Source organism: Pseudorca crassidens, chromosome 20, assembly GCF_039906515.1.
Source record: "Pseudorca crassidens isolate mPseCra1 chromosome 20, mPseCra1.hap1, whole genome shotgun sequence".
Classification (NCBI taxonomy): Eukaryota; Metazoa; Chordata; class Mammalia; order Artiodactyla; family Delphinidae; genus Pseudorca; species Pseudorca crassidens.
Genome location: NC_090315.1, coordinates 61,496,116 through 61,521,301, shown reverse-complemented (window position 1 = coordinate 61,521,301; position 25,186 = coordinate 61,496,116). Strand labels below are relative to the sequence as shown.

The following is a 25,186-nucleotide window of genomic DNA, read 5'->3' as shown; positions in this document are numbered from 1 at the left end:
CCCCACCCCCGGCCCGACATGTGTTGTTTGAGGCCTGCTCTGAGAGACCCCCGTGTCCAGGCAGCCGTCAGGGGCAGGATGGGATCAGGGCTGGTGCCCGACTCTGGACGGGCCCTGCCTGCCATCCGGGTGCTTGTCCCGGACACGGGGGTCTTCAGGACACGTGGGCCCCAGGGGTCTGAGCCTGCGGTGGGAGTGTGATCCCTCCTGCTGCCTTTGCTGCCCTCTGGGTCCCCTAACCCAGCTGTGCTAGTGCCTTCCTGAGAGGGTGCCGCCCAGCACTAAGGCACTGTCTGCACCGTGTCAACAAGTCTGGGGGCTGGTGGGACCACCCTATGGCTGGGGCAGCTCTGCAGGGCCAGGTGGCCCTGGGACAGGACGGACGAAGCGGCGGCTTGGGGAGGCAGGCAGGGTGGGGCTGGCGGGAGGACAGAGGCCACAGAGGAGGTGCCCCGTGAAAAGAGTGGACATATATTTGACAGCATGGATGCGCTAAGATGTTACAACCTCAGAGCCCCCGGGCTTATTCATCAGCACTACAGAGGCACTGAGCGGCACACGTACCTCCTACAAAGGCAGTACGGGCCTGATTTGGTTTCTTTCGAAATATCAGAATTAAAGCTTTTGACACACACGTTGCACCCAAGGCTAAAATGAAGAAACAGAACAAAACAGACCGCAAACCTCAGAGACGCCTAAGAACAGGAGGAAACCTCTCCCTGCCTCCTGCCCCCGCGGAGACACGATTCTGTAGAAAGGACACGCGAGCCAGCCCCTGGGTCGTGCCAGCGCGGGAGCTGCCCGTGGGCTGGAGCCTCCCACCGACGGCCGGGAGCCAGCGAAGGGCTTCTCAGGCCACTGGTGCCTCGGGCCGCCCGGGTGGCACGTTGCGCCTCCTGGCCCGACCCCACCCCCCAGGTAAAACAAACCAAGGAAGCCTGTATTCACATTACAACATGAAAATAGCACCAGGATCTTCAGAGTAAAATTGCTGATACTTGCAGCAGAGAGGTCCACATAGAAGGCAGGCCCTAGGGAGGGCAACTGCGGAGGCCGGGCTGGGGGTAGCGCGGGTGGGGAGGGAGGACCAGGGGTCAAGGTGCACTGGAGACCGGCGCTTCCGTCAGCGGCACGGACAGTGGCCGGCACGACCCTGTGGCCAGAGAAGGCCTGTTGTGCTCGGGGGTGGTGGTGGTGCGGGGGGCGCCGGGCAGCTCACGGATGGCTCTTCTGCCCCCATCTGATTTCTAGGGTCGCTTTGGAATTCCAGCAACAGCAGCAACGACACTAAGACGGAGGCTGCCGCCACACGACCGGCGGCTGCCTCAACTTACTTCCTGCTAGACGACATAGGTGGGGCGCCCTGTGCAAACCTTTAAAGCGAGGGGTTCCCTGGCGTACCAGGCCTTGGCTGCGGGGCACACGGGGCTGGGGTGGGTGTGAGTGGCTTTCTCTTTAACGTCCTGGTACTGAGAAAACAGCTGCATGGTCTCAAAGAGGCTGCAGCTGGCCCGCCCCTCGCCCTCACCTTCCAGCTAGAAAGGGATTGCTGTCCACCCCAGGCCCTGTTCAAGGCATCAGAGTCGCAGGTCTAACACCAAAGTTTGAGTATCTGCACGCTACGGCAGGTGGGTTAAGATGTGGCCACCAGGTAAACTCTCGGAGGGCTGGAGCTCCTCAGCATAGACCGGGTCCCCCGTTTGCCAGTCCGTCCCCAGCCCCACTCCCGGCACGCGCTGGCTCCTATAAATTACTCGGAAGCATCCTTTTTTAACGGGATCTTGAAGCTGGTTAGTCTCTGCCCAAAAAGCTGGCTGAGGAGGTGGCTCTGGGACTCGGCTGTCCGGCAGGCCCGGGAGTTGGGGGGTTCAGCACCGAGGACAGCCCCGCCCCTCCTGGGGGGCCTATGCAGGGGTCTGGCCTGGGGGAGGGCCTTGCCCAGCGCCTCCTTGCCGCGCCTGCTGCTCCCTTGGGTGTGGCCGGGCTCCCCCTTCCGCGGCTCTGAGGGCTGGGGTGGTGTCCCGTTCTGGCTACTGGCCTTGGGCTTGGCAGGGAGCACGCGGCTGGGAGTCGCCTGCTTTCGCGGGGCCCGGGGGGGTTTGTCAGGGACCGCGGGGCCTCTCCCTAGGCTCCCCACGGCTTCATTCCTGGTTGGCCCCGGCGCCCGGCCCTTCCTCTTCTTCTCACTGCTGTCCCCGTCCTCCCTGGGGCCCAGGCTCCCTTGCGGCCCCTGGTCACTGGCTTCCCTTGGTCCCTTGGGGTAGCCCTTGGCTGGGGCTCGAGGGGGGGCCTTGTCTGGGGCAGGGCCCTGGCCCGGGCCGTTGGGCTTGGCTGGGGTGGTGGCTGTCTCACTTTGGAGCTGCCCGCTGGCCGGCTGGGGCTGGCTGCCGCCTGCTGCCTTGGTGCCCTGCCGGGGGCCTCCAGCGCCCTGGGAGCCGGGGCCCGGCTTGACTTTGAGGGTGGTGGGCTTTGGCCTGTCCTCAGTGCCATGGGGGAGCTCTGTGGGCAATGGGCTGGGCACCGCCTTCTTCAGTTGTACTGGGAACTTGGGTGCTTTGCTGGCGGTGGACGAGGCTGACCTGTCCCTGGACGAGCTCTGGCAGCCCCCGGGCTTGTTGGCACTGCCTCTGAGGGAGGGGCCTCCTGCACCCCCGGCAGGCGCCACGTGACACGTGGACACCTGCTTCTCCTTCCAGAGCAGAGAGGGGGCCTCTGGGTGATGGTCAGGGGCACATTTGCCAGGGGCGCTTGGGGTCCTGTGTTTCCCTGAGAGCGGGCCAGCTGCCCTCTTTTCCTCTGCGTCTTGGCCTCTGGCCCCCGGCTGGGGCAGAGAGCCCCCCAAGGGGAGAGCCTGCTGGAGGAAGCACCCAGGGCTGCCTGGGGAAGCCTCGTCCTCGGAGCTCTCCAGGGCCTGGTCCGGCGCGTGGCCATCTGTGCCATCAGCCGAGGCCGCCGGGAAAGGAGACAGAGACGGGGGCAGGAGCTCCTGGAGGGCAGAGGGCAGATCGCCGCCACCGACCGGGTGGCCCACGGGGTCTGTGGGCCTCTCTGGGGTCCCGGGCTGCCCTGCTGTGGTGCTGGGAGCTGTCTCCGGGCAGGGCTGGGGCAGGGCTGGGAGGGACCACTCGCTCAGGGTGGGGCCGCTGTCCCGGGACAGAGGCCCGTCCACGCCGGACCCGGGGGGGCTGCTGGACGTGGCCACCCTGCGCCGTTTGCTGGGAAGCGAGCCCTCTCGGGCCAAGGCCTTGTGCCCGGGGGCGCCGGGCCTCCGCACGCCGCGGAAGGTGAAGGGCTGCTGCCCCCTCCTCCGGTGTTTGTCCATGTGCCGGTCGAACTGTTCCTTTTTGGCGAAGGTGTAGTTGCAGGAGCTGCAGACGAAGGACCTCTTGCTGATGTGCGTGACGTTGGCGCAAAGCTCGCAGGCGTACAGCGGGGTGTGCTGCAGCTCCAGCTCCCCGCTCAGCCCGTGCTCGCCGCCCAGGTGCACGCGCAGCTCCTGGTGCTCGGGGTACACCCGCGGGCACTGGGGGCACAGGTAGACGCGCTGCGGGCTGTGCACCGCCAGGTGGCGCTGCAGCTTGAACGGCTTGGGGAACCGCTTCCCGCAGTGGTGGCAGTCGCGGGCGGGGTCCTTGCAGTCCTGGTGCACCGGGACGGCTGGGGGCGGGGACTCGCTGTGCGAACGGCCGTCGGGGGACAAGCCGCCGGGCGGGGCGAGGTTCACGCAGGCTGACGGGCTGCCCTGGGCCGAGGCGCTGTCCGGGTCTGAGCCGTTGGCGCGGGCCTTGGGTCTTCGTCTCTCCCCCGGGAATTCCTTCCCAGCTCCCACATCCGCCCCTGCCGCCTCCGCGGGGCCCCCGCCTGCCTTGCCGCCGATGGAGCGCTTGCCCCGGTGGGGTTTGGAGACCTGTCCCACGATGCCGCTCAGGAAGCGCGTGGCCACGCCGTCCCCCTCCCAACATCCGGGCAGGTTCCCCAGGGACCTCCGCGCCTGCCCCTTGCGGGCGAAGCGCACAGCGTGCTCTCGCAGGTGCTCGTTGTACATCCAGACGCCGGCGACCTCCCGCCGGCACATGCCGCAGGCCCACAGCCCGGCCTTGCTCTGCACGTGCTTCTCCTGTAGGTGCTCCCTCAGCAGCTCGCGGGAGCCGAACCTGCGCTCCACGCACATGTAACAGGTGGGGGGCGGCGAGGGGCTGTGGGCCAGCTTGTGGAGGTCCAGCTCTCCCAGGCCGTGGAAGCGCTGAAAGCACACCCGGCACTTGTAGGACGCCCTCCTGGCCTTGGTGGGCCGGCCTCCGCCTGGGGCCCTTCTTGCCCCGGCCGCCCCCTCTGTCCTGCTTAGTGGGCCCTGGGAACTGGCCGTGGCCTTGAAGTCCAAGAAGCTGGTGCTGGGGAGACCCGCGGGGTCTTCGCAGGGTCCTAGGAAGCACAGGTCCTGCACCTGCAGATCCGCGGCGCTCCCGGAGACGCCACACTCGTGGTGCTCTCGCTCTAGGTTGGGGGGCTCGGGGCTCGCGCCTCCCGGAGAAGAGGTGGCCCCGTCGGCGGGGGCCTGCAGCTCCAGGCCTCGCCAAGCTGCCGGGACCATGTGCAGCTCAGGGATGCTTTCTGACGGGTGGTCCTCGGCGCAGCAGGGGTCCGCCTCCGCGTGGGGCTCCAGGGCCCACAGGCTGGGGCCCATGGCCCAGGGGTCAATGCCAGGCACCTTGCTGCTGAGGAAGCCCTCCAGGAGGAAGGACTCCGGCAGACCCGCAGCCTCGTCACCCCACGGGTCCTCGTGGGACAGGCAGAGCGAGCCAGAGTCACTGAGGTCTGTGGGCAGGCGGAAGGAGGACAGAGTGGCACTGCCGCCTGCCCGGCTGCTGGGCGCGGGCTGGGGAGGTGGCTTCGACTTTTTACAGCGCTTCCCATAGACACGGGGGTTCTTCTTCCGAACCAAGCGGTCTCCCAGGGGGAAGAGCTGGGAAAAGGAGGCCTCATCATCAAACAAGCTCAGGGGGTCTCCGAGATTCGGGCTGGGGGCTTCAGGGGCGGTGCTCTCCGGCTCCCGGACCCCCTCTCCTGGACTGTGCAGGGGGTCCCGCAGGCAACTGCTGACGGTGCCGCCTGCTTCAGCACCACGAGTCTCGGGAGGGCCCTGGGGGTCCCAGGGGGCCTCGTGCCCCTCCCGGACACCTTGCCCTGCTCTGCTCTCGGCCACTCTGCTGTCCCCTGCAGGTTTATCCCCAGCTGCCCTCGACGGCTCTCTGCAGATGCCAGACATCCTGGTCTCTCGGGGTCCCCCGCACCCTCTCGCCGAGGCTGCTTTCCGCCCCGCGGGCCCTTCTGGCCCAGGAGGTGCCCCCTCCACCATCCCTGGACAGGCCACCCGATCCCCGGGAGGCTTCCGTGCAGGCGTCTCCTCCAGGTCCGTGGCGACGAGAGGCGGCTGCGGGGCCTCAGTCTCCTGCTCTGCCTCTGGTGAGAGGCGGCGGCTCGGGAGAGCTGGGCGGCTGGCAATGGCAGCCGATGGAGTCCAGCCTCTTCTCCCTGAAGTCACATCTGCGGGGCCCTGGAGACCGCTCTCCTCCCGGAACCTTCTCGCTCTTGGCTTTCTCGCCCTCTTGCTGGCTTTCCCCTCTGACTCGCTGGGGAAGTCTGCGGGCGGCCTGCCCCGCCTCTGGCCCCCGCCTCTCTTTGTCTGTTTGGAACGGGACTCATCCCTCTCCAGCTGGTCCCGTCTCCTGGGCTCTGCAGGCCTCACATCCACCCCTTGCTTGACCGTGTCTGGGGGATGTGGTTCCCAGCGAGGGGGACAGCCCGGTGCTCCCAGAAGGCTGAGCCCCCGCCTAAGCCCCCTGGACATCCCGGGACCCAGGGCACCCTCAGGGGCCACAGAGCCGCGAGCAGGGCTTAGCCTCCCGGCCTGGCGGGGGTCTCCCGCCAGGCGCCTCGGTCGCTCCTTCCCCGGCGCCCCGCGGCTCTTCTTTCCCGGTGGGTGGCACGTCCGGGGAGCAGGTGGGGCCGCCGGGCTCGGCTGGGAGGCAGTAGCCCTGTGCAGCCCGTGCTTCCTGGCTCTGTGGCGGCTCAGGCCCGGCCCAGAGCGGAAGGAGGCCGAGCAGACCTCACAGGTCACGGGCTGCCCGCTGGGGGCTCCGCCCCTCCAGTGGCCGTTCTCAGTGAACACTGGCTTCTTTTTAAAGCCACGAGGCTTCTGTCTGGGGTCCTGGGGACTGAGGGGATCCCCCTGGGGTCTCTGGTGGAGGGTGTCCCCGAGGCTTTGGGGGGAGCGTGGCCTGGAGTCGCTGGCTGTGCCGCTCGGAGTTGTGGTTCTGCCTGGGTGGGGCTCTGTGGAAGGGCAGGTGACCCTCAGAGCCCTGGTGCCGGCTTCGGAGGCGTCTGTAACGGCAGGGCGCCCAGCCCCGGGCATCTCTAGGCCCTCCTGTTCCTGGAGGCTGGCCTCTGCCTCACCTTCCTGGCAGGCGTGGGGATCTGGCCCCATGGCCCCCTGTGTGGAAGGGTCAGTGGGCACAGCGGTGACACCGTGGCTTTCCCTGTTGCCTGGGGGTTCTGAGGAGGGGCCCTTGGGCACCCCATCGGGGTGGGTGCTGGACAGGGCTCCCCTGGGGTCTGGCCACTCGGCCCTGGGGCCTCTGACTGCCCCCAGGCCACCAGTGGTAGGGATGCCGGACCGGGCAGCGGCCGTGATGGTCACTCTCGGGGAGGTGGCCCTCGCTGGGGGGGGAGGGGTGGCACAGGCAGGAGCTTCCCTGGGTCTCTCCTTTCTGGAACCCTCTAGGGTCCTTGCCACACGACCTCCAGGGCAGTCCCCTCCACGGGCGGGAGTGAAGGCACCGACGAAGCTGGGCTCCTCAGGAGGGTCTTCCCGGGGGCCACAGTCCCCCCGGAGAGGGTGGCGAGCTGGGCCTTCCGTGGGGCCGCAGGGATCAGGGGTGGCTGCAGAGGTGGGCGAGGGGGTGTGGCTGGCCGGGTCCCTGGTGGGGGGCACTGGGCTCCCGCCAGTGAACAGCAGATGCTTCTGAAGGCCTGGGCCAGCTACTGCCTCTGGAGTCTGGTCCTCGGGCCCATCTCCCGTGTCGGCCACTGCCAAGGCTGGGACAGAAGACTCCGCCTCAGAGTAGGCGGGGCCTGGGGTGGCCCGTGCCCCGTCCCGAAGGCCCACGGCCACCCTGCTTCGCTGGAGCTGCCCGGCTGGCTGGGCCGGCCGCCCCGGCCTCCCCCGGTCATCTGGCTGCGGTTGGCTGGCTCCAGCTTGGCCCTCGGGCTTCTCGGCCTGGCCGTGTGAGCCTGGATGTCCACCTCCCTCTGGCCCCAGCTGGCGTCCGGCCACAGCAAGGACGCCCCCCGGGAAGCCTTGGGCGGGGCTGCAGGCCATCTTCCCACCTTCCACACTCTCCTCTCCTGGATCTGAGGGGTCGCTGTGCTGAGGGCTCCGGGTGTCATCAGGCGGGGGCCCCTGTGAGCCCCGGGTGTCATCTTCTCTCTCGGCCGCTCTGGCCACCAGGAGCTGGAGCTGATGAAGGGGGCTCGAGGCTGGGTCCTGGGGCCTCCTGCCGGGGCTGGGGTCGGGCACAGAGGCACGACTTGGGGAGGCCCCCGCTGGTACAAACCCCTCATTACCCTCAGGGCCAGGGCCCCCTGCTACCGAGGACAGGAGCCTTGCTCCTCCTGGCCCACCTGTGCTGCTCACAGAGTGTCCCTTGGGGGCACTGTTGTGACTGGCCCCAGAATGTGGGGTGGCACCCAGGGGCAGAAGCTCGGCCCCCCGAAATGCCAAACCAGGTGCAAGAGGAGCAACAGGGCCGCCGAACGCTTCCAGCTCTGAGGGGTCTCGGCAGGGCCCAGGTGCCCTGTGGGAGCCCGGGGAACGCCCCCCTCTCCGTGGGCAGAGAAAGAGCAGGCGGAGGTCTTGGCTGTGCTGTGTTCTGGAGGCCCTGTTACCCTTAGGAAGTGAAGGCTCAGGGCCTGGGCTGCACTTCGCTAAACTCCCCATGTCCCATGGGGGCTCTGGTAAACAGACTTCCAGGTGGGCCCCGGGGAGCCCCGTCTTGGAGACCCCGGCTTTCTGCACTGGCCGGAAACTGAGGCTGGCCCCAGTGGGCCTGAAAGGACCCCCAGGAACCACGTCCTTGTGGGCGCTGGGGGCCAGGGCTGCTTCTCCAGGGTGGAACGAGGGCCACTCCTCCTGGGGGCCCCCTGGAGTGCCCCCCGTGGTGGCCACAGTTGTTTCTGCCCCCTCCGGGTGTGGACTCAGTTCCCCAGGACTGGTGACGCTGGCTCCGCACGGCTCTCCCGGGCCGTCCTGTGCGCCTTTGCTTTGCAGCTGACTCTCCAGTTCGGTGACCAGCCTTTTGATCTCGAGCTCCTCCTCTGACAGGTCACCGCTACAAGCGGTGCTACATTTGATAACCTTGCCGGGCGAAGTGGGGAGGCTGGTGGCCACAGTCCCTTCACTGGGACACCTCTGACTGAATGCCTTTTCCCCTGAGAGGCTGGGAGAAGGGCGCAGATGGCCAGGCGGCACGGGGGACACTTCCTCCAGCAGGGACCAGCCCATCTTGGGCAGAAACGAGGGGAACGGCGGGTCTAGCTGAGGTTTCCTCGGGGGAGGGGCAGCACACGCACGTGGCACCTGGGTGTCCCCGTTCCCAGAGAGGCTGACGTAGACTGGCGGCTCGAAGCCGTGCCCGGGCAGCCCCGAGAAAAGGGCCGCGTGCTCCAAGGCCGGTGGCGGTTCAGCTTTGCCTGGGCCCGTGACGACTGTGTAGGGTGGGCTCCTGGGCGGCCTGGGGTCTTGGGAACTGGCGTCCTCGCCACCCTGGCAGAGGCCTGCCCTGATGGCCGGTGGGCTGTCTGGGGCTGAGGACTGAGAGCCCAGGTCTTTGTGGAAACAGCCAGCCAGGTCTTTGGGTCTGAGGAACAATCCGCTGGGAGGGCTGCTGTAGGGCTGAGGCCCCTTTTTGGCGGCTGGAAGCCCCACGGAATCTCCAAGACCAGGGGTCTTCAAAACGAGGGTCCTGGGCTCGGGGTGGGCCGTGTCGGCTGCGTTAGCGACGGGCACCAGTGACTCTCCTGGCGGGGAGGCAGGGGCCTCCGAGCACCGGGGGGCACCCAGCGGGGGCGAGCTCGCGCGGGGCGGCACTGCGTCCTCCTTGCGGAGCTGTGGTCGCTCTGGGGTTGGGGGGCAGGGGTCTCCTCCCCCACGGGTGGCTGGAGAGGAGCTCAGAGCCTCTCTGTGAAGTTCTGTGGCCTCGGGGGGAAGGTCTTCAGCGATTTCAGGGCTCGCGGTGTCTCGGGGGAAGTCCAGAGAGGGGTGGCTCTCCTCTGGGGTCTCGGCGCCCGTGAGACCCTGCAGGAGGCACTGGGGGCCTCTCTCCTCAGGGCCCACTCCAGCCTCTGAGCCGTGCGACGGGCCCTGGGCCTCGGGACTCTCGATGGGACCCGGCCACGGCCTGCCCGGCTCCTCTGGGCCCGGGGAGCCCCCAGGCCTCACGGCCTCCTGCCTCACGGCCTTCCTGGGCTTCTGCTGCTGCCCGTCCTCTCTGGGACCCGGGGCCACGTCCACTTCCTTCCTCTTCTCGCCCCGGCGCCACTGCCGGCCGCTGGGGCGGGGCCGGCCTCTGGGGCGTGAGCCTCGCAGCCGCGGGCCAACCTCCTCCTCAGACTCAGAGGCGCCGTCGCAGTCGGGGGGCCCGCCGTCCACGGTGCCCGGGGCTGGGCCGTGCTTGCCCGCCCGGTTCTTCTGCTGCACGATCTTGTGGATGAGCTCCTTGCTCCAGGTGCCGCCCCGCGGCCGCCTCCGCCTGCAATCCTGGCCGGGGGACAGTCGGAGGCGCCTGGAGCTCCGGGTCTCCACCAGGAGGGCCCGTCCCCCCGGGTCCGCGTGGCTCTTGGGGGCCTGGGTTCTGAGGTCCCGCGGGCGGGACAGGGCCGGCTCAGCCCGGCCTTTCCTCCTCGGCCTCAGGCGGCTGGCCCTGGAGCCCCTGCCCGGCCTCTTGGCGGTGCTGACCGTGTCCAGCTCTTTCCGGAACAACTTAAACCGCTTTCCTCTTCTCTGCTGGCCGGCCAGGCCGGCCCCGTCTGCCTCTGAGGGCACTGGGCCCAGGGAGCGGGTTTTGGGCCTGGGGCCGGCCGGGTAGCCCGTGTCGCCGGGCCGGGTCGGCTGGGGCTCCAGCGGGGCAGCCACCGCCGGGAGCGGGAGCTGGGCTTTGTTCTCTGGCGTTGCCCCCAGCCTGGTCTTGGGGGGCTGCCCAGTGGCGGGGCCCCGGGGGCCGGAAGGTTCCTCGTCAGTGAAGACGTCGATGAAGCTGCTGTCGATCTCAGGGTTGTCTGACTGGTACTCCAGGCCATTGAGCGCCTCCGTGATGAGGCTGTCCAGCTTGGCGGCGTCGTCCAGGTCCAGGTCCCCTGTAGGCAGTGGGAAGGGGGCGGCGGCCGGGCTGGGCAGGAAGCTCATCCTCAGGGGGTCATCTCTGCCATCGGGCCGGACGTCCCCACCCAGCAGGAAGGGCGCTGTCCTGGTGTGGCTGAGTGGGCTCGGGGTCCCGCTGGCCGGCGCTTTGGGGGCAGCCAGTGCAGAGGGGGTGACGGGGGGTGTGGGGAACCCGGGGGGCTGCTGGTGGCCATCCTTGGCCCTGGCCGGCAGCAGGCTGCAGAACTGCCGGTGCCCCAGGAAGGCGGCTAGGCTGCTGTAGTTCCGGTCACACTGCCGACAGGTGAGCAGCACGTCCAGCTGGTCCAGGCTGGCGCTGCTGAGGGGGAAGTGGTGGGCAGAGTAGGGGGGCGGCTCCTGGGGGAAGCCCTCCAGGCCCACGCTGCCCACCTCGAGCCCCGAGCTAGGGAACGGGGGCTCCTCCAGCCCGTCTGTGGGGAAAGGGAAGGCCTTGACTGGCTCCGGCTGGTAGTGGATGGGGAGGGCGTGCGAGGGCTCGGGGGACGGGAAGGGGCTGCCGGTGTCCTGGGGGTGAGTGGGTGGGTGGAAGAAGGCGGACGGCCCGAGCGGCGCGGGGAGCTGGCCCTCATCCGAGCTGGGGTTGGCTGGGCTGCTGGACAGAGGGGACAGCGACGAACAGGTGCTGCTGGCCGTGTGGGTGGCCGGCGAGGGCAGCGGGGACTCGCTGGGGGAGGCTCCCACCACCCTGGGCGGGGGCGGGCCGGGGGGGCCCCGGGGGGAGGCCTGGGGCTGGGCCGCCCCGAAGAAGGGGGGCTGGGCTCCAGGGTCCTTCAGCCCGTTGTAGGCGAACAGCCCAGGGGAGCCACTGCTGTGCTGGCCCGGGCTGTTTCTCAGGACCGCCAGTTTCTCGCCCGGCCCAGGCGTCTTGCCTGCGGCAGCAGCCAGGGCTCCCTGGCTGCCCCCCTGCCACTCGGGGACTTCCGGGGGGAAAGGCAGCTGGTTCAACATCTCCATCTGGTGGGGGCTGGGGCCGGCGGCCGGGAGCACCTGGGGCCAGGGCAGCGGGGGGCTCTGGGGGAGGCTGAGCTGCTGGCCTGGGCCAGGCTGGGCTTCGAAGAATGCGCTCCTGGTAGTGGCCAGGGGGCCCAGGGGAGGCGTGGGGTAAGGGGCTGGGGCGGGGTCCCAGAGCGGGGGCAGTCTGGCGGCGGGGGGCCTGGAGGCAGTCAGCTCCGTGTCCCGAGGCCCTGGGCTGGCGCCCACCCCGCCGGCTCCGGGGCTTCCATACGCCTGCCCGGGAAACTGCCTCTGGGCCATCGAGTTTGGGGGCCCCCTGGGGCTCCCCAGCCCATCGTGGGCCGAAGGCGGTCTCTCAGGGAGCACTTTGGTCATGCTCTCGTGCAAACTGTCCCGGAAGGTGGCCGTGCTCTCCGAGAAGGGGCTGGGGGCCGGGCGAGCAGCGCCAGGGGGAGGGAGCGCACCACCAAGGTCGCTGGGGGCATTGAGGCCGCCTGGCCGGCCGGGGTAGCAGGGCGGGGCTGGGGGGCCTGAGCGGGCGGGCAGGGGGTAGGCTGGGCCCGTGCCCACCGGCTCCTCGGGCCACGCTCCCCGAGGCTGGTGGAAGGCGAACACCAGCGTCCTCTCGGCGAACTCGGGCCCGGCCGCGTCCTCGGGGAAGGCTTTCGGGCCGGCTCCGTGCAGCTCTGGGAAGGGGTACTGGAAGGCAACCACCCCGGGGCTGCCGCCTTCGGGAAAGGGCTCCGGCTCAGCGGGCGGCACCCCGAAACTAGCACCTGGGAAGCTGTTCTCAGCCGTGGGAGGCCAGGCGTCGGCCCTGCTGGCCTGGAATTCCACGTAGGAGGCCGGCCGGCAGGGGCTGGCGCCGCTGCTCTGGGGGGCCCTGAGGGGCGGGGGCCCAGGGGTGGCGCTCGGTGAGGTATAGTTGGTGGAGGTAAAGCTGGAGGGGGTCTCCTGGAAGCACTTTTGGAAGCTGAGCTCTTCCGGGCCAGGCGAGGCCTCAGCCCTGGGGGGGCCGGGCCTGAGACGGGCTCTGGTTCCTTGGCCCCGGGGGGCCTCGGCCTCTGGGGGCCGGGGGGCCTCTTGCTGCGGGCCCTCAGGGGTCTTCTCGTCCAGGGCGGGTTTGGGCCTGGAGCTGGCGATGCTCAGACCGTAGAGCTGCTGGGGGCCGCTGTCCAGCCTGCTCGCCCGCCGTGTGCGAGCCTGCACCAGGTTCCTCCCTGCTGGGGCCTGGGGGCTGCTTCCCTTCCCAGGGGCGCTGCTCAGGGACTGGGCTCTGGGGAGTGGGGCCTTGGGCCCCGCCTTCCCAGCCTGCCGCACCTGGGCCTCAGGGCTGTCCATGGCTTGGGCCCCGCTGCCCGTGGTCTTGGCGGTCCTGTTGGCTGGGGCACTGACCTCACTGGGAGGTTGCAGGGGGCCCCCCCCCGTGCCACTGGCCGCTGGGCAGGGCTGCAGGTCTCCGGTCATGGTTGGGGGTGGCGCTCCGAGGGGCTGCTCCCCAGGCATGGCCCCTCCGTCCTGGGTGCTAGGAGGATGCTGTGGTCTGAGGCGGGCCGCGGAAAGCGGGCTGGGCGGACATCCTCGCCCCTTGAGGGGCCCTGGAGGGGCCTGCTCTCATGGTCCTGAGTGGAGCCTGCAAGGAAAGGACAGAGTGGGTCGGGGACCGTGGGGCTTCGTGGCTCCCATGGTGGCGTGGCAGGCTGGGAGCAGAAGCGGCGGGCACGTGACCTGTACTTTTAGGGGAGGGGGCTTGGCTCCGTCGGCACCTTGAGAGATGAGAGGGGAAAAGAGTTGCTGTCAGACTGAGAAAGGGCTTAGTGGGGGGCGGATTGGGGTTGGAGAGGAAAAGGAAGGAAAAAGAGAAAATACTGTTGGGGCCTGAGATCTGAGAAGCCCCCTGGCCACCCCCAAGCAAGCCATGCGAGGCACCAGCCGGGCCCTGAGCAGCAAAGCCCCAAGTGGCACGTGGCTCCCAGACCTGCAGTGGCCCCGTGGTGGGTGACGGGCACCCGACGGCCAGGGCGGAGAGCCCAGGAAGGACGGAGGGGGCGTCTGGCCGAGGCTCCCACCTGGTCCTTCACCTGCCCCATCCCCTGACCCTGGGATCACAGAGGACGGCCTCCAGGCCCTCGCCCTGCGGACCCCCGGTCTCCGGAAGGTTCCGGCTCCTTTCTTGGGTCCCTGAGCTGAGCTCCTGTTTGGGGGCACACGTATCTGGCCTGTGCCTGTGACCCTAGCCCGGAGCACAGCCCCACGGGCCTCTGGAGAAAGGCCCCACCCAGGACACTGAGCTTTAGGAGCACTGGGTGAGGGGAGCCTCCGGGGGCATGGCCCTCACCCCTTCCTTCTGTCTCCATGACCCCACTCCCATCCCCCTGGCGGCTCTGGGGGTCTCGTCCACAGAGCAACCCCGCGGCCGGCTGTCAGCAACGCTGATTTTCTTGGCTCTCCCCAGACAGTCGTGGGAGCTCAGCCCCATGTGAAGGCCACCAGCTCTGAGGTCGGGGCAGAGGCTTCCTGACCCAGGTTGGGCGTGGTTCCAGTGCCGGCCAGCAGTGGGCGCCACGTCGCCCCACCGCCGCCCCCATCCTCTGCCAGGCCAGCCCCGCCATTGGACCCTCCCCATCCCATCAGCCTGGGGGCGCCCTCCCTCCTAGGTAGGGACCTCCCCGCTCCTCTGGGCTCCACTGCCTGGGGCAAGTCCTCAGCTTCCCTTTCCACATGTGGACTGAGAGCCCTTGGGGCAGGGCTCGTGGGTGAAGTTTGCTGAATGAATAAGTGATGGCAATAGCAGTAGCCTGAGCTCCTTCTGGGCCCTCACTGGGGCCAGGACACTGAGTGCTTCCCAGCCGCTCCTCTGGTCCTCGCAGTGGCTCGAGAGGTCAGAAGCGCCACTGTCATCGCTGATTCACGGGTGGGATTATGGAGCACAGGGAGGGGCGTAACTCGCCCAAGCCCTCAGGGCGAGCGAAGGACACCGGGGGTTCCTGCGGGGCCTCCTCCCAGCCCCACATGTGGTCCGGACACCTGTTCAGAGCCGGGCTGTGCCTGGCGTAGGGGCAGCAGCAGTCAGGGCCCCCAGGACGGCCCCCTCACGAGAGAGCCGTGGGGGCCAAGGGGAGGGCGGGCCCCCCGTGACGCCGCTGGGGCAAGTCCCTCAGTCGCCGTGTGCCTGGAAAATGGGTATCCCAGTGGAGCCCCCGATGGGGCTGCTGCAGAGACGACTCTCTGCCAACTCTGGGTCAGGCCCTTGTGGGATGTGTGCTGTTTGGGGGGGGTTGCCGACTCGCTCTGCTGCCGCCTGAGCCCTGAGGGCGAGTCTGCATCTGCTCCTCTGCCCGCGCCCCTGGCCTGGAGTCTGGCGCACAGTAGGCGCGCAGGGCCGGGGAAGTGGGTTTGCACGCCCTCGGGGTAGCGATGGTAACAGCCTCCCTCGCAGGGCCGTCCTGAGGCTCAGCAGTGCACAGAGCCTGGCTGGCCGCTGGCACGCAGGGGCTCCCCCGGATGCCAGCGCCTCCCGGGCCTCCGTGTCCCCGTCTGTGCACGGGCTGCCGAGCTGCTTCTCCCCCGCACTGCTTGAAGCCACATGGGAGTTGGGGTCTGTCGGGGTCACCTGGGCCGTCCCGCCTGAGTTTTTAAGGAGGAGCGGAAGCCCTGAGCCCAGGCGCCCCTCCCCTGCTCTCGGGCACCTGCGGCCTCGGGCCCGCACACTCGTCACTCTGAACGCCAGAAGCCCGGGCTCTGCCCAGAGGGCTCCCCGTTAGGCTCAAGGTGGGGAGACTGCATCATGACCCACGAGTGCGCTGTGCCCTGCGGAAGGACCGTCCGTGTGTCCCGCTGCAAGCAGCACAGGCCACGTGGCTCCTTCTGGCCGCTAAGCTGCGAGCAGCAGTGGTTCATGCTTCTTTCAGGCAGAGACATCCAGAGCCAGGACTCGGGAATCGCCTTGCTGCCTTTCAAGGGCCGAGGTCACGGGCTGCGGTGGGCTGGCTGCCTGTCTGCCAGGAGCGCCGCCCATCTCCTGGCTCCCCTTCTCCATTGGCGGAGGGGACGGTCGGACCCGGTTGTCTGAAGGGTCCTTTCAGTTCCAGCAGCTGTGAGTTAGCTGCTCCTGGTGGAAAGGCCCCATATGGGGTCCGACCCCTTGTTCTCAAGTTCAGGTTCACATGGCGCTTCTGGACATCTGCCCCATGCCCAGCGTCCAGGGGAGCAGACACAGCACAGCTGTGGACACCTGACCCTGGCTCAGAGCTCCTGGACAGCCCAAAGAGGCTGGGCGTGGGGGGCAGTGGGCAGGCAGCACCTACTGCATGCTAGGTGGGACTTAACTCAGGGCCTGGAGGGTCAGAGGAGGGGGCTCCCGCGTGGCAGGCATCAGGGGCTCTGAACCCACTTGGGGCTGGTGTCCGCCCCTCCCTAGGAGCAAGGACGGGCTCTGGTCTGTGGGGCCTCTGCACCTGAACCTGCCAGGCAGTGAGGCCCAGGGGCCAGGTGGGCAGATGCGCAAGGGCCCCTGACCTCGAGGGGCCTTCCTCACCACCCCTCCGCACACTGCCCAGGCGCTGCTGTGAGGAGCGGGGAGGGCCCAGGGCTTGGCCTCCCCACAGCTTCTGGAGCCTTCTGGGGGTGGCCGGTCACGCCCAAGTAGCTGTCAGACACCGTGGAGGCCCCGCAGGTCCAGGCTCCGAACTGCGCCCCCTGAGAGGGATGGGTGGGTGGGGCTCGGGCCTGGGCGGCTGACGGCCCCTGCTGGCTGTGGCCCCGGCCCCTGCCCCGCCTCCGTGGGCTCAAGGTCTCCACCCCCGCCCCGGGACTGATGCTGGCCCTAAAGAGTGCAGTGGACAAGCTCCTCACCGGTGTTTAGCAGACGGTGTGGTGGCCACCGAAGTATTTCCCTGTGAATACCGTAACCGCTACGTCCCGTCACCCCCTGAGTCCTGTTCTGCTCACGGACACAAAGCAGATGCAGGGCGGCTTGTGCGGAAGGCTGGGCAGGGTCTGAAAACAGGCGTAAGAGGCTCATTTGCTGGTTTGAATCAGCTGTGCTACAGGCCCCTCAGGAAAGGAGGGGTCTGGCCCGAGTGGCCTGACGAGCTGGCCAGGGGACAGAGCGTCAGGTGACAAGCCCGGCCCAGGGCTGCGGTTCGGAGCGGAGGGCCGGCCCTGACACCCGGCCCCGGAGGTGGCTCCGGGGAGGCAGCCGGCAGCCCCCATTACCGCCTGAGCGAGCAATACGGAAGGAGACACGGGTGGCAGGGCGGGGACAGGGCAGCTCCGGCCGCGTGCGGCCCGCCAGCCTCCACTCCAGCGGTGCCCTCTACGTACCTGGGAGTCGGTCCTCAGCTGGGTCGCCGCGCAGCTTCCACAGGGATGGGGATTTCTTGGCTGCAAAGAAAATGGGAAGCATGTCAGCATCAATGTGGTGCTTGGCCGCAAGCCCTGGGGGGGCGGGGCCCAGAGAGGACACGGAGCCTGCAGAGCCCCAGGAAGCCGACGTGGACTGCGGGGAGCTGGGTGACCACAGGAGGCCCGTGGGCAGCTCTGTCCGGCCTGGCGGGTGGGGGAGCCCTGCAGGGGTGGGGTCAGCTGGTCGCCTTCCCGCTGGGTTGGTGGTGATCTTACGTTTCTTGTCGTGGTATTTCGTGTGCACAGATCACACGTTCCTGTGGTTGAAGTTCTGCAGTGAGAGGTCTCCCCCCCCCACCGGCTCCCCCGGCCCATGGACCCTCTTCCGCTGCCCTGCTGGGTCAGCACACGGGGCAGCTTCTTGTGTTTCCTTCCAGAGTTTCTTGATGCAAATACCAGAAAATATGAATAAATATTCCCATTCGCCCCTTTCTTCAACAAAAGATAGTCTACTACACGCACTGTACTTTTTGCATTAAACGGTGAATCTTAGAGGTAATCCCACAGACCCTCATGAAGCGACGTCTGGCTGACGTCTGCCTGTCCGTTGCTCCACCCACACGCAGCTACGGAATGTTCTGCGGAACAGCTACTCGTATGCCCAGATCCCTCCGGACGGGTGGATGCTAGGTTGTCCTATTTGGGCCTTTGCAAATAGCAGAGCCACGAGTACGTGTAAGTGAGACCAGCAGGATGAGCTCAAAGAAGAAACGGCAAATGCGTTTGTGATTTGGAGAGAGATGGTCAAGTTAAGCACTATTGCGGTTTTGACATTTGGCCACAGATTCTCTCATCTTCCTCCCTCCAAAAGGTGGAGCCCAAATCCCTCCCCTCGAACAGGGGCTGGACGTGGCGACGCGCGGCTAACGCACAGGATGCACGCCCAGATTCGGAACCCACGGCAACGGTATATAGCGGTTCATTGTTTCAAGCTGCTACGCGTCACACAGCCTTAGGGAACCACGGGGACAACTCTCGGGGGTTGTACTGACGTGCAGCCCTCCTGACAATGTGGAGACGCCAAGGCTTTCAAGTGAGTCCCGGCGTCACAGGGCGTGAAGCGTGCCCTCACCTGGAGGCGGGCAGGCCGAGGCCTGGGGAGGGCCCTGCCTTCCCTGCAGCTTCCCAGTTACTCACTCACTCACTCACTCACTCACTCAGGGATCTCCACGTTTCTGCTGGATGGTGGGCCACACAGTGGTGAGCAACTGATCCTGCCTCTGCTGCGAAAAGTCAACAGGAACTATGGATGAGGAAGCGAAGGCGCAGAGAGGTTGTGTGACTTCGTCAAGTCACATAGCATGTAGTGCACATGTAGGGGTGTGAGGCAGGCCCCTGGGGACCACGCTTGCCCCGTGCAGGACAGCTCTGCACCTCAGCCCCCGCCTCGGGGCCCCCTCCTCCCTGGGGCGGCCCTGCCTCCACGTGCTGACCTGTGGGCAGGGCTCAGCCACCCCGTCAGCCTCTGTCCTCTGCCTGCAGCACCCCATGCTGGCTGCCCCTCCGGGGGCACAAGGGCCCATCTTGGGTGCTCAGACTGTGGGGCAGGTGGGGGACAGCGTGCGCCCGGGTCTCGGGTTCCCACCCCTGCCCAGGCTCTTGGCAAAGCCCCTTGGTGCTGACTGGTGTGGGTTTCAGCAGGCCTGGGGCCCCTTTGAAGTGGGGAGATCCAATCCCCCAGATCCCGGCCTGCCCCCAGGAACCCCACGAGTTCAGGCGTCTCCTTTTCGCTGAGAAACACCACCTGGCCCCAGCCTCTGGGTAACTCAAGCCCGCGGTGGTGCTGGCCGGCTCCAGCTGGGGTGTGGGCGGCAGCTCCTGGTGAGGGGCGTCCCGCCATGGGCCTTGGGCCCCTGCCCTCCGGTGTTCCCTCCCCACGGACCCCAGGCCCTGTACAGTGTCCGGCCTCTGCTCCCGACCCTCTGCCCTCACCTCCCCTTTCAACCTGCCTCGTTTCAGCCCGGGCCTCTCCGTACCCTCCTCTTCCAGCTTCCCGATTCTCACCCACTTCCAGGGAGACCGTGAGGGAGGGGGGGCGCGTCAGCTGGGCCCGGGCTTGAATCCTGGCTCTGACACCTCCTGGCTGCAAAACGGGGTGATCACAGCTCTGGTGTCAAAGGGCTGTGGCCAGGGGCGTGGACGGGACAGCAAACCATTCACACGGCCCTGCACGCACGAGCCTGCGGGTGTTAGGTCCGAACGTGCTCACTGCTCCTCCAGGCTCCTCTCCAGCCCTCCTCTTCCAAGAAGCCCTCCCAGTTATGTGTGTGTCCACCTGCAAAGCAGGTGTGATCTCGGGAGCCCTCGGGCGTGGCACTGTCCCCCCACACCGGGGGACTGGGCAGCTCAGCACACAGATGGCCCTGTCTGGTCAGAGCTCTGGGCCTCGACCCCACACGCACCCCTGGGCCCCCCGGCCTTAGTTTCCCCAGCTCTAGACGAGGGGCTCGAGCTGACTACCCCTCAGGCCGCCCCGGCCCCCATCTTCCATGACCCGGTGACATGGCCGCTTGGGGGCCCGGCCAGCACCGGACCTCGCTCTTGCCCTGCGGCCCCCTCGGCCTCCCTGCTGCTGACGTGCCCAGACGTGGGAGGGTTTAATTTTCCTGTTATGATGCTTTCTCAGCAGGGTGGGGCTGTACCTTCTTAACCGGCAGGGGCCCGGCCTTCCGTTTCCCATCCTGCCAGAGAGTGAGGCCACACGGCTCAGTGGGGTAGAGGCGTCTGCCCTGTCCCCTCGTCCTGTCCTGGCTTTGTCCCAAGTGTGTGCTGAAGCCCTAGCCCCCAGTGCCCTTGGAGGTGCTCAGGCTTGGACGAGGTCGTGAGGGTGGGCCGTGTGCCTGCTCTATCCCAGCCTCGGCCCGGCGGCGCCCGTGTGTGGCGTGGCGCTGGGTGACAGGACGGGTGTGCGGAGGAGGGCATGGACGGGGGAAGACCCAGACTGCTGGACCCTCTCCTCCACCAGCCGTCCCTCCCCGAGGAGCTCACAGCTTTAGGGGACGGCGCCGAGGCAACAGCAAGGACCACAGAGGGCGGCGTGGACACCGCCTTGACCTCATGGCCTCCCTGCAAGGTCAGCGCTCACCCCCGCTACAGCCGGAAACAGAGGCTTGCAGAGGGGAGGTCGGGCCCCAGAGGGGTGTGGGCAGGCACAGGCATCGTGACGCCCGTTAGAACGGCGCTCACAGCAGCCGGGCGTGAACGGGGCAAAGGGAGCGAGAGGGGTCTGGCCGAGGGGGGCGGGGACATGGGGTCGGAGAGGCCCCCCCCCGTGAGGAGGTGACCCTCAGCGATGCATGGCCGGGCCTCGGGTGAGGTCCCTCTGGCACAGCGTCGGGGACGGGTGTCCCGGGTGGGAGGCTCGGTGAGGCTGGGGCGGTGAGCGCACGGTGCTGGCGAGGAGGCGGGTCAGCGCGGGTTTTACTGGCGGGTCAGGGGTGCCGTGGACACACACCCACCCCAGGCCCCCGCCCCACTTCCCGGATACCCGTCAGGAAGCAAGACGTAGGTGCTGTTGGGTGGGACCAGGCTGTGACGGGCAGCTGGGCTCCAGCCTGACCGGATGCAGACGGGGAAACCGAGGCTCCCAGGGGACTCCAGCCTGTCTGAAGAAGAGCCTGGAGCAGGACCCTGCCTTCCCCACCACAGTGGGAGCCACCAGCCTGGCCCACTGCACTGATTCCCCATCCTGGCCAAGCCTCCCGAGCTGCGCCTCCCTGGCCGCTGGCCTGTGGCTTGGTTCAGCCTCCCCCGCCGGCCCGCTCCCCGATGGGTGCCCTGCATGCCAGCTCTCCCAGGCAGGGGCCTCCGCTCCAGGTCAGCTCTGACTAGCGCGGCTGGGAAAGCGTGAGGGGCACGGCCGTGGGCGCCGGCCCTCGCGGCTGCACCCACAGCCTCCCCCGCCGGCCCGCTCTCTCGGTGCCCCTGAGCCCATCCCTTGAGCCCATCCCTGCCCCTTTCCTGGCCAGCCCCGGACGGCGCGGGGTCTCCGTTCGCTGACCCTGAGCTGAGGGGCTATGACGGCGGCTCGTTCTGACATTTATTTTACAAACATTCCCTTTTCCTTTCGCTTCAAAAGCTGCCGCTTTGCTTAAAAAACTATCTGTTACTCGAGCGCTCAGATAAACCTCTGCAGGTAAAATTATATCTGAGATATGGCCCGAGGGTCCGTTTAAGAATACCAGGCAAATTATCAGCTGCATTTATCTTAATTACTTTGGGGGAAAGTGGAGGCTGGCGTTGGACGGGGCCGGGAAGCGGGGGTGCGTTCCGCCTTATCGGGGTGCATATTTGAGATCCTTTAACAGGAGGGAGATAAGAGGAGCACGTGGGGAGAAAACGATGTCTTCGAAATTGACAGGGAGGCGGCCGCGATTCGTGCTTAAAGGCAGGACCCGTCGCCCGCGGAAGCCGCCGAGGGCCGGCGCCGGGTACCGGCCACTCGCCTCCGTCCTCGTGTTCCTCTGAGACCAGCGTTGGGAGGGTGTGAAAAGGCCCCCGACTCACATCTTGGCCGAGTCCTCCTAGAACAAACCCCACGACCTGCCGACACCACACGCCCTCACTCTGGACACGACGCAGAACCAGGGCCTTAACTCTGAGGGTGCCGGGAGCCCTGGAATTTCAAGCAGGGCCCGGAGGGTCCGGCGGACGCTGCACAGGACGGAGCTGGGGGTGCAGAGCGGCCTGGGGCAGAGTGGACACGGCAGGAGAAGGGGCTGGCGGTCCACGCCTGGGCTGCCCAAGAAGCTGCTCCCTGACCTCAGCCCCCAGGTGGCAGCGGCTCGCCCGACACATCCCAAAGACCCCTGTGGATCCGGAACGCGCTTGCCGGCGCTGCTGACCGCCGGCTGGCATCGGAAGGGCCGCCAGAAATCACAGGCAGGATCCCCGCCCGGCCACCCCCCCCCCCCCGCGAGGGACCGCCCCCGACACCTGTGCTGACCAGCGCCCTCTGGTCCCCTGGACACCAGCAGCTCTCCGGGGGCCTCGGTGCCGGAACTGCAGGATGGGAGTGACCACACTGGCCCACACAGGCTGAGCAGGGAAGGGCCGAGGAGTGAGACCGGAGACTTCAGGGGAAGAAAGGTGCACAGTCTGCGGAGGTCGAGATGCTGGGGACGCTCGCTCGCGTGGGGCCGCGGGGAATCCTGCGCCCTCGTCCCTGAGCGCCTGCTTCAGTGCCCACCTGTGAGACGTCTCAACCTGGGCTGCCTGGGCCCTCCCACCCCGCTGCCCTCTGCCCTCACCTGCCGCCACTCGCCCAGGCACCTGCTCGCCTCTGCCACCCTCTGTGTTGCCGCGGGCCAGGCGTGCTCCTGCCCGGGCACCTGCACGGGCCGGGCCCTCCCTGGATGCTTCCTTCCCTCCTCCCCGGGGCAGCCCCAGTGCTGCCTGCGCCTGGAAGGCTCCCCGAGCTGGGGGCTGCCACAGCCTCTGCCACGAGGCCTGTCTGTCAGTCGCTTGGGGAATGTCCTTTTTTGCTCTCTGCCTCCTGCTGCACCGTCCCCCGCTCTGCACAGCTGCCGCTCGAGGTGGGCCCAGGCTGCAGTGGCTCAGGCCCCACTCTCTGCCCCTTCCTGCCCAGGGTCCGGCCCAGGCTGGAGAGGAGCCGGGTCTGCCCAGCCCTGCTGCCGACCTCACAGGGCGCCTAGGGAAGCGCTGCGGCCTCCGTCGGTAAGGGGGCACGCCCCCGACCCCTCAACACAATGCCACGGAACAGGATGAAACACGCATCAGGAGCCTGGGGATGCTCCGCGCACAGCAGCCAGTGGGCAGGGGGCTGTCGGGCAGGCATGGGGGTACGGAGGCCGTGCCCTGGGGCTCCCCATCTCTCCACGTAGTGCCCGAGTCCAGGAACGTGTGCTGGCAAGGTGTTCTGGGAACTCGTCTCACACCCTTGAGGGTAGCAGCGTACCAAGCTCAGCCTAGCACACTCCGGCTGCCCCTCACCTGGCCCTCGGAGGGTCCTTCTCCCCTGCTTAGAGGGACCCCCTGGGTCCCGTGTGCAGGGAGCATACTGGGACTCAGTGGCCCCGGGAAACCCCCAGTCGAGTCCGGGGTGAACGAAGCTGACGGTCCCAAAGCCAAGAGGCGGCTCGTCCGGGGCAGGCTGGTCGGGGCATGGAGGGCAGCGGGGCTGCGAGGACCCGGGACGGCGGCTTCATGGAAGCCGCCTGGAAAGCCACAGTGCACGGGGCGTTTTCTTCAGGGTCACCCAGCGGGCAGTTTGGCCTCGGAACTCCAGTACCAGGACCTCTGGGGCACCTCGTCCAGTGCGCTCACCTCACAGACGAGGAGTTGCCCAAGGGCACACAGTGGCACAGCCAGGCCAGGGCAGCGGCCCAGCGACGCTCAGACCAGACGGCAGCAGAAGCTGGGGTGTCGGTGGGACCAACCCCGGCCTCCCGGAGAGGGGGAGGGAGACACCACTCTGCATGCCGAGTGGCGGTTCTGGAAAAGCACGAACAGCGCCCAGGCCTGCCCTTGTCTCGGAGCTCCAGCGACACAAGCCCCCATCCCGTCTGCAGAGAAGGGAAGGGTAGGTGAGAGGGAGGGGTTCTGAGGGCCCCGGAGGGGAAGCTGGAGGGTGGAGGCTGCTCGGGCCCTAGGTTGGACCCGGCCCTTGGTATGGCTACAGACCCAGGCCTCGGGCTCTGTCCGGAGCAGACGTCTCCTCTTGGAGACCTGAATCCCTGTTGTCCGTAACTACCCTGCCCCCACCCGAGGGCCCCAGCAGAAAGGCAGGAAGCCCAGCACCCCAGCCTCAGCGGGCCCTGGACCTTGGGCTCAGGGTCAGGCTGGGAACACCCTGGAGAGTGAAGGGTGTTCAAAGCTCCATGTGATTCTGATTTTGTGGGAAAGGCTGTCTCCGTCCTTTCTCCCAAACGACCCACACTCCACTGTTGATTATAAACATCGATATTGTCCTCCATCACTTGAACCGTTCAACATGGAGTCCTGCGGGCACCGTCGTGACGGCACTGGCATCTGGAGCGGCTCTGTGCGTGGCCCTCTCAGGCTCCACTACCCTTGGGTGACAGAGGGACCTCCAAACCTTTGCTGCCCAGGGCAGACCAAGGACCAGTGCCCAGAGGCCCAGTCTGGGTCTGAAGCCTGAGTCTGAAGTCTGGGCTGGGGTCAGAGTGTGCGGGGAAGTTTACACACTGTCACCCTGTGACCCTGACGTGTGACAGAGAAGAGCTGGGATCCAGGCGGGAGGAGGGAGAGGTGGGAACGCTGCAGAGCGGGGCTGGGGAGCCCGGAACGCACCGGGCCTCGCTGCGTGCTCTGCGGGCTTATCGGGCCGGGCTTGGTTCTGGCTCCTCCAGGCCTCAGGACAGGGTGTCCCGGGCAGTCTTCTCACCCGCCAGCCCATTTTACAGGAGAAGAAGCTGAGGCTGCAGCAGGTAAACGAACTGGGACACGGCTGTGGGATTCCCAGCCTGCGCCCCCCAGACCCCCGGATGGGGTTTGGAAACCTCCTGGCTTTTGGAAGCAGCCCACCTCGCCCCGAGCAGGCTTCCACATGAGAAACGGGGCCCGACGCAGAGGTCACTGTGCTCGGCGGGGCGCGGGGACGGAGGGCTTTAAGGAGCTGTGTCCTGAGGGACAAGATTAACGAGCTTCCTTGGCTGCGTTAATTACTGTCCCGTCAGGTTCAGAATCCTATCGGCCTCTTTTCTCAATTAAAAGTGATGATGATTTCACATCCTCAGGACCACAGATCAGTGAATGCCCCCACGTGGGGTTCTGAGCTGGGGGCTTGGGGGAGGGCAATGGGTCCGACGAGATGCCTGCCGCCGGCCGGACTCAGGGCTGTACCCCTGGGAAGCAGGCAGGCACTCAGCCCCCGTTACAGATGAGGAAACTGAGGCTCAGCATGTAGGGGCCGGGCTGGGATGGGCGCCCCGCTCTGGCCACTTCCAAGCTCCGTCCACTCTCCTGCTGCCTCGTCCTCCACGGACAGCCGGGCCCGCGTGCCGAGAGGGACACAAGGGTTGGGGTCCTGCTGCGGGTCCCCGAGGCTGCAGGGGCTCCCTCAGCTGCCAGGGGCGTCTGTCATCACCCCAGTGCCCAGACGGGACACCAAGGCTCTGAGAAGGGGTGTGATCCACCCACAGCCACACACCCCGACGTGGCCCTGGACAGGACTGTCCCCCGGTGTTTCCTGCGAGGCTGTCCTCTGGCAGTGCAGCCTCGGCCAGTCTCTGCACAGCTGGGCTCTGAGGGCCTGGCTCAGCTCTCCGCGGGCCGGCCTGATCCAGCTGACTGAGTCCCCCCGTGAAGCAGCCCCAAAGGCGCCCTTGCTGTGGGCAGCTGACCCGGGCTTGGGAGGGGCCGAGCTGGGTGGTGGTGGACCCCTGGCTG

General features: G+C 67.5%; 1 protein-coding gene across 6 annotated transcripts in view; it reads right to left on the bottom strand.

Moving 5' to 3' along the window:
- Window positions 1–450: 450 nt before the first annotated feature.
- The window catches only part of ZNF469 (zinc finger protein 469), a 290,420-nt gene continuing 265,684 nt past the window's right edge, over window positions 451–25,186 (bottom strand). For 4 of the 6 annotated variants that reach the window (XM_067720960.1, XM_067720961.1, XM_067720963.1 and 1 more), the window contains 3 exons: window positions 16,736–16,795; window positions 16,265–16,408; window positions 451–13,043 (listed from right to left, as the gene is read on the bottom strand). In XM_067720960.1, coding sequence (XP_067577061.1) covers window positions 1,751–12,916 — 11,166 coding nt within the window. In that variant the 5' untranslated portion in view covers window positions 12,917–13,043; window positions 16,265–16,408; window positions 16,736–16,795 and the 3' untranslated portion in view covers window positions 451–1,750. The remainder of the gene's footprint in view (window positions 13,044–16,264; window positions 16,409–16,735; window positions 16,796–25,186) is intronic. The other 2 variants (XM_067720964.1, XM_067720966.1) reach the window with 1 other exon arrangement.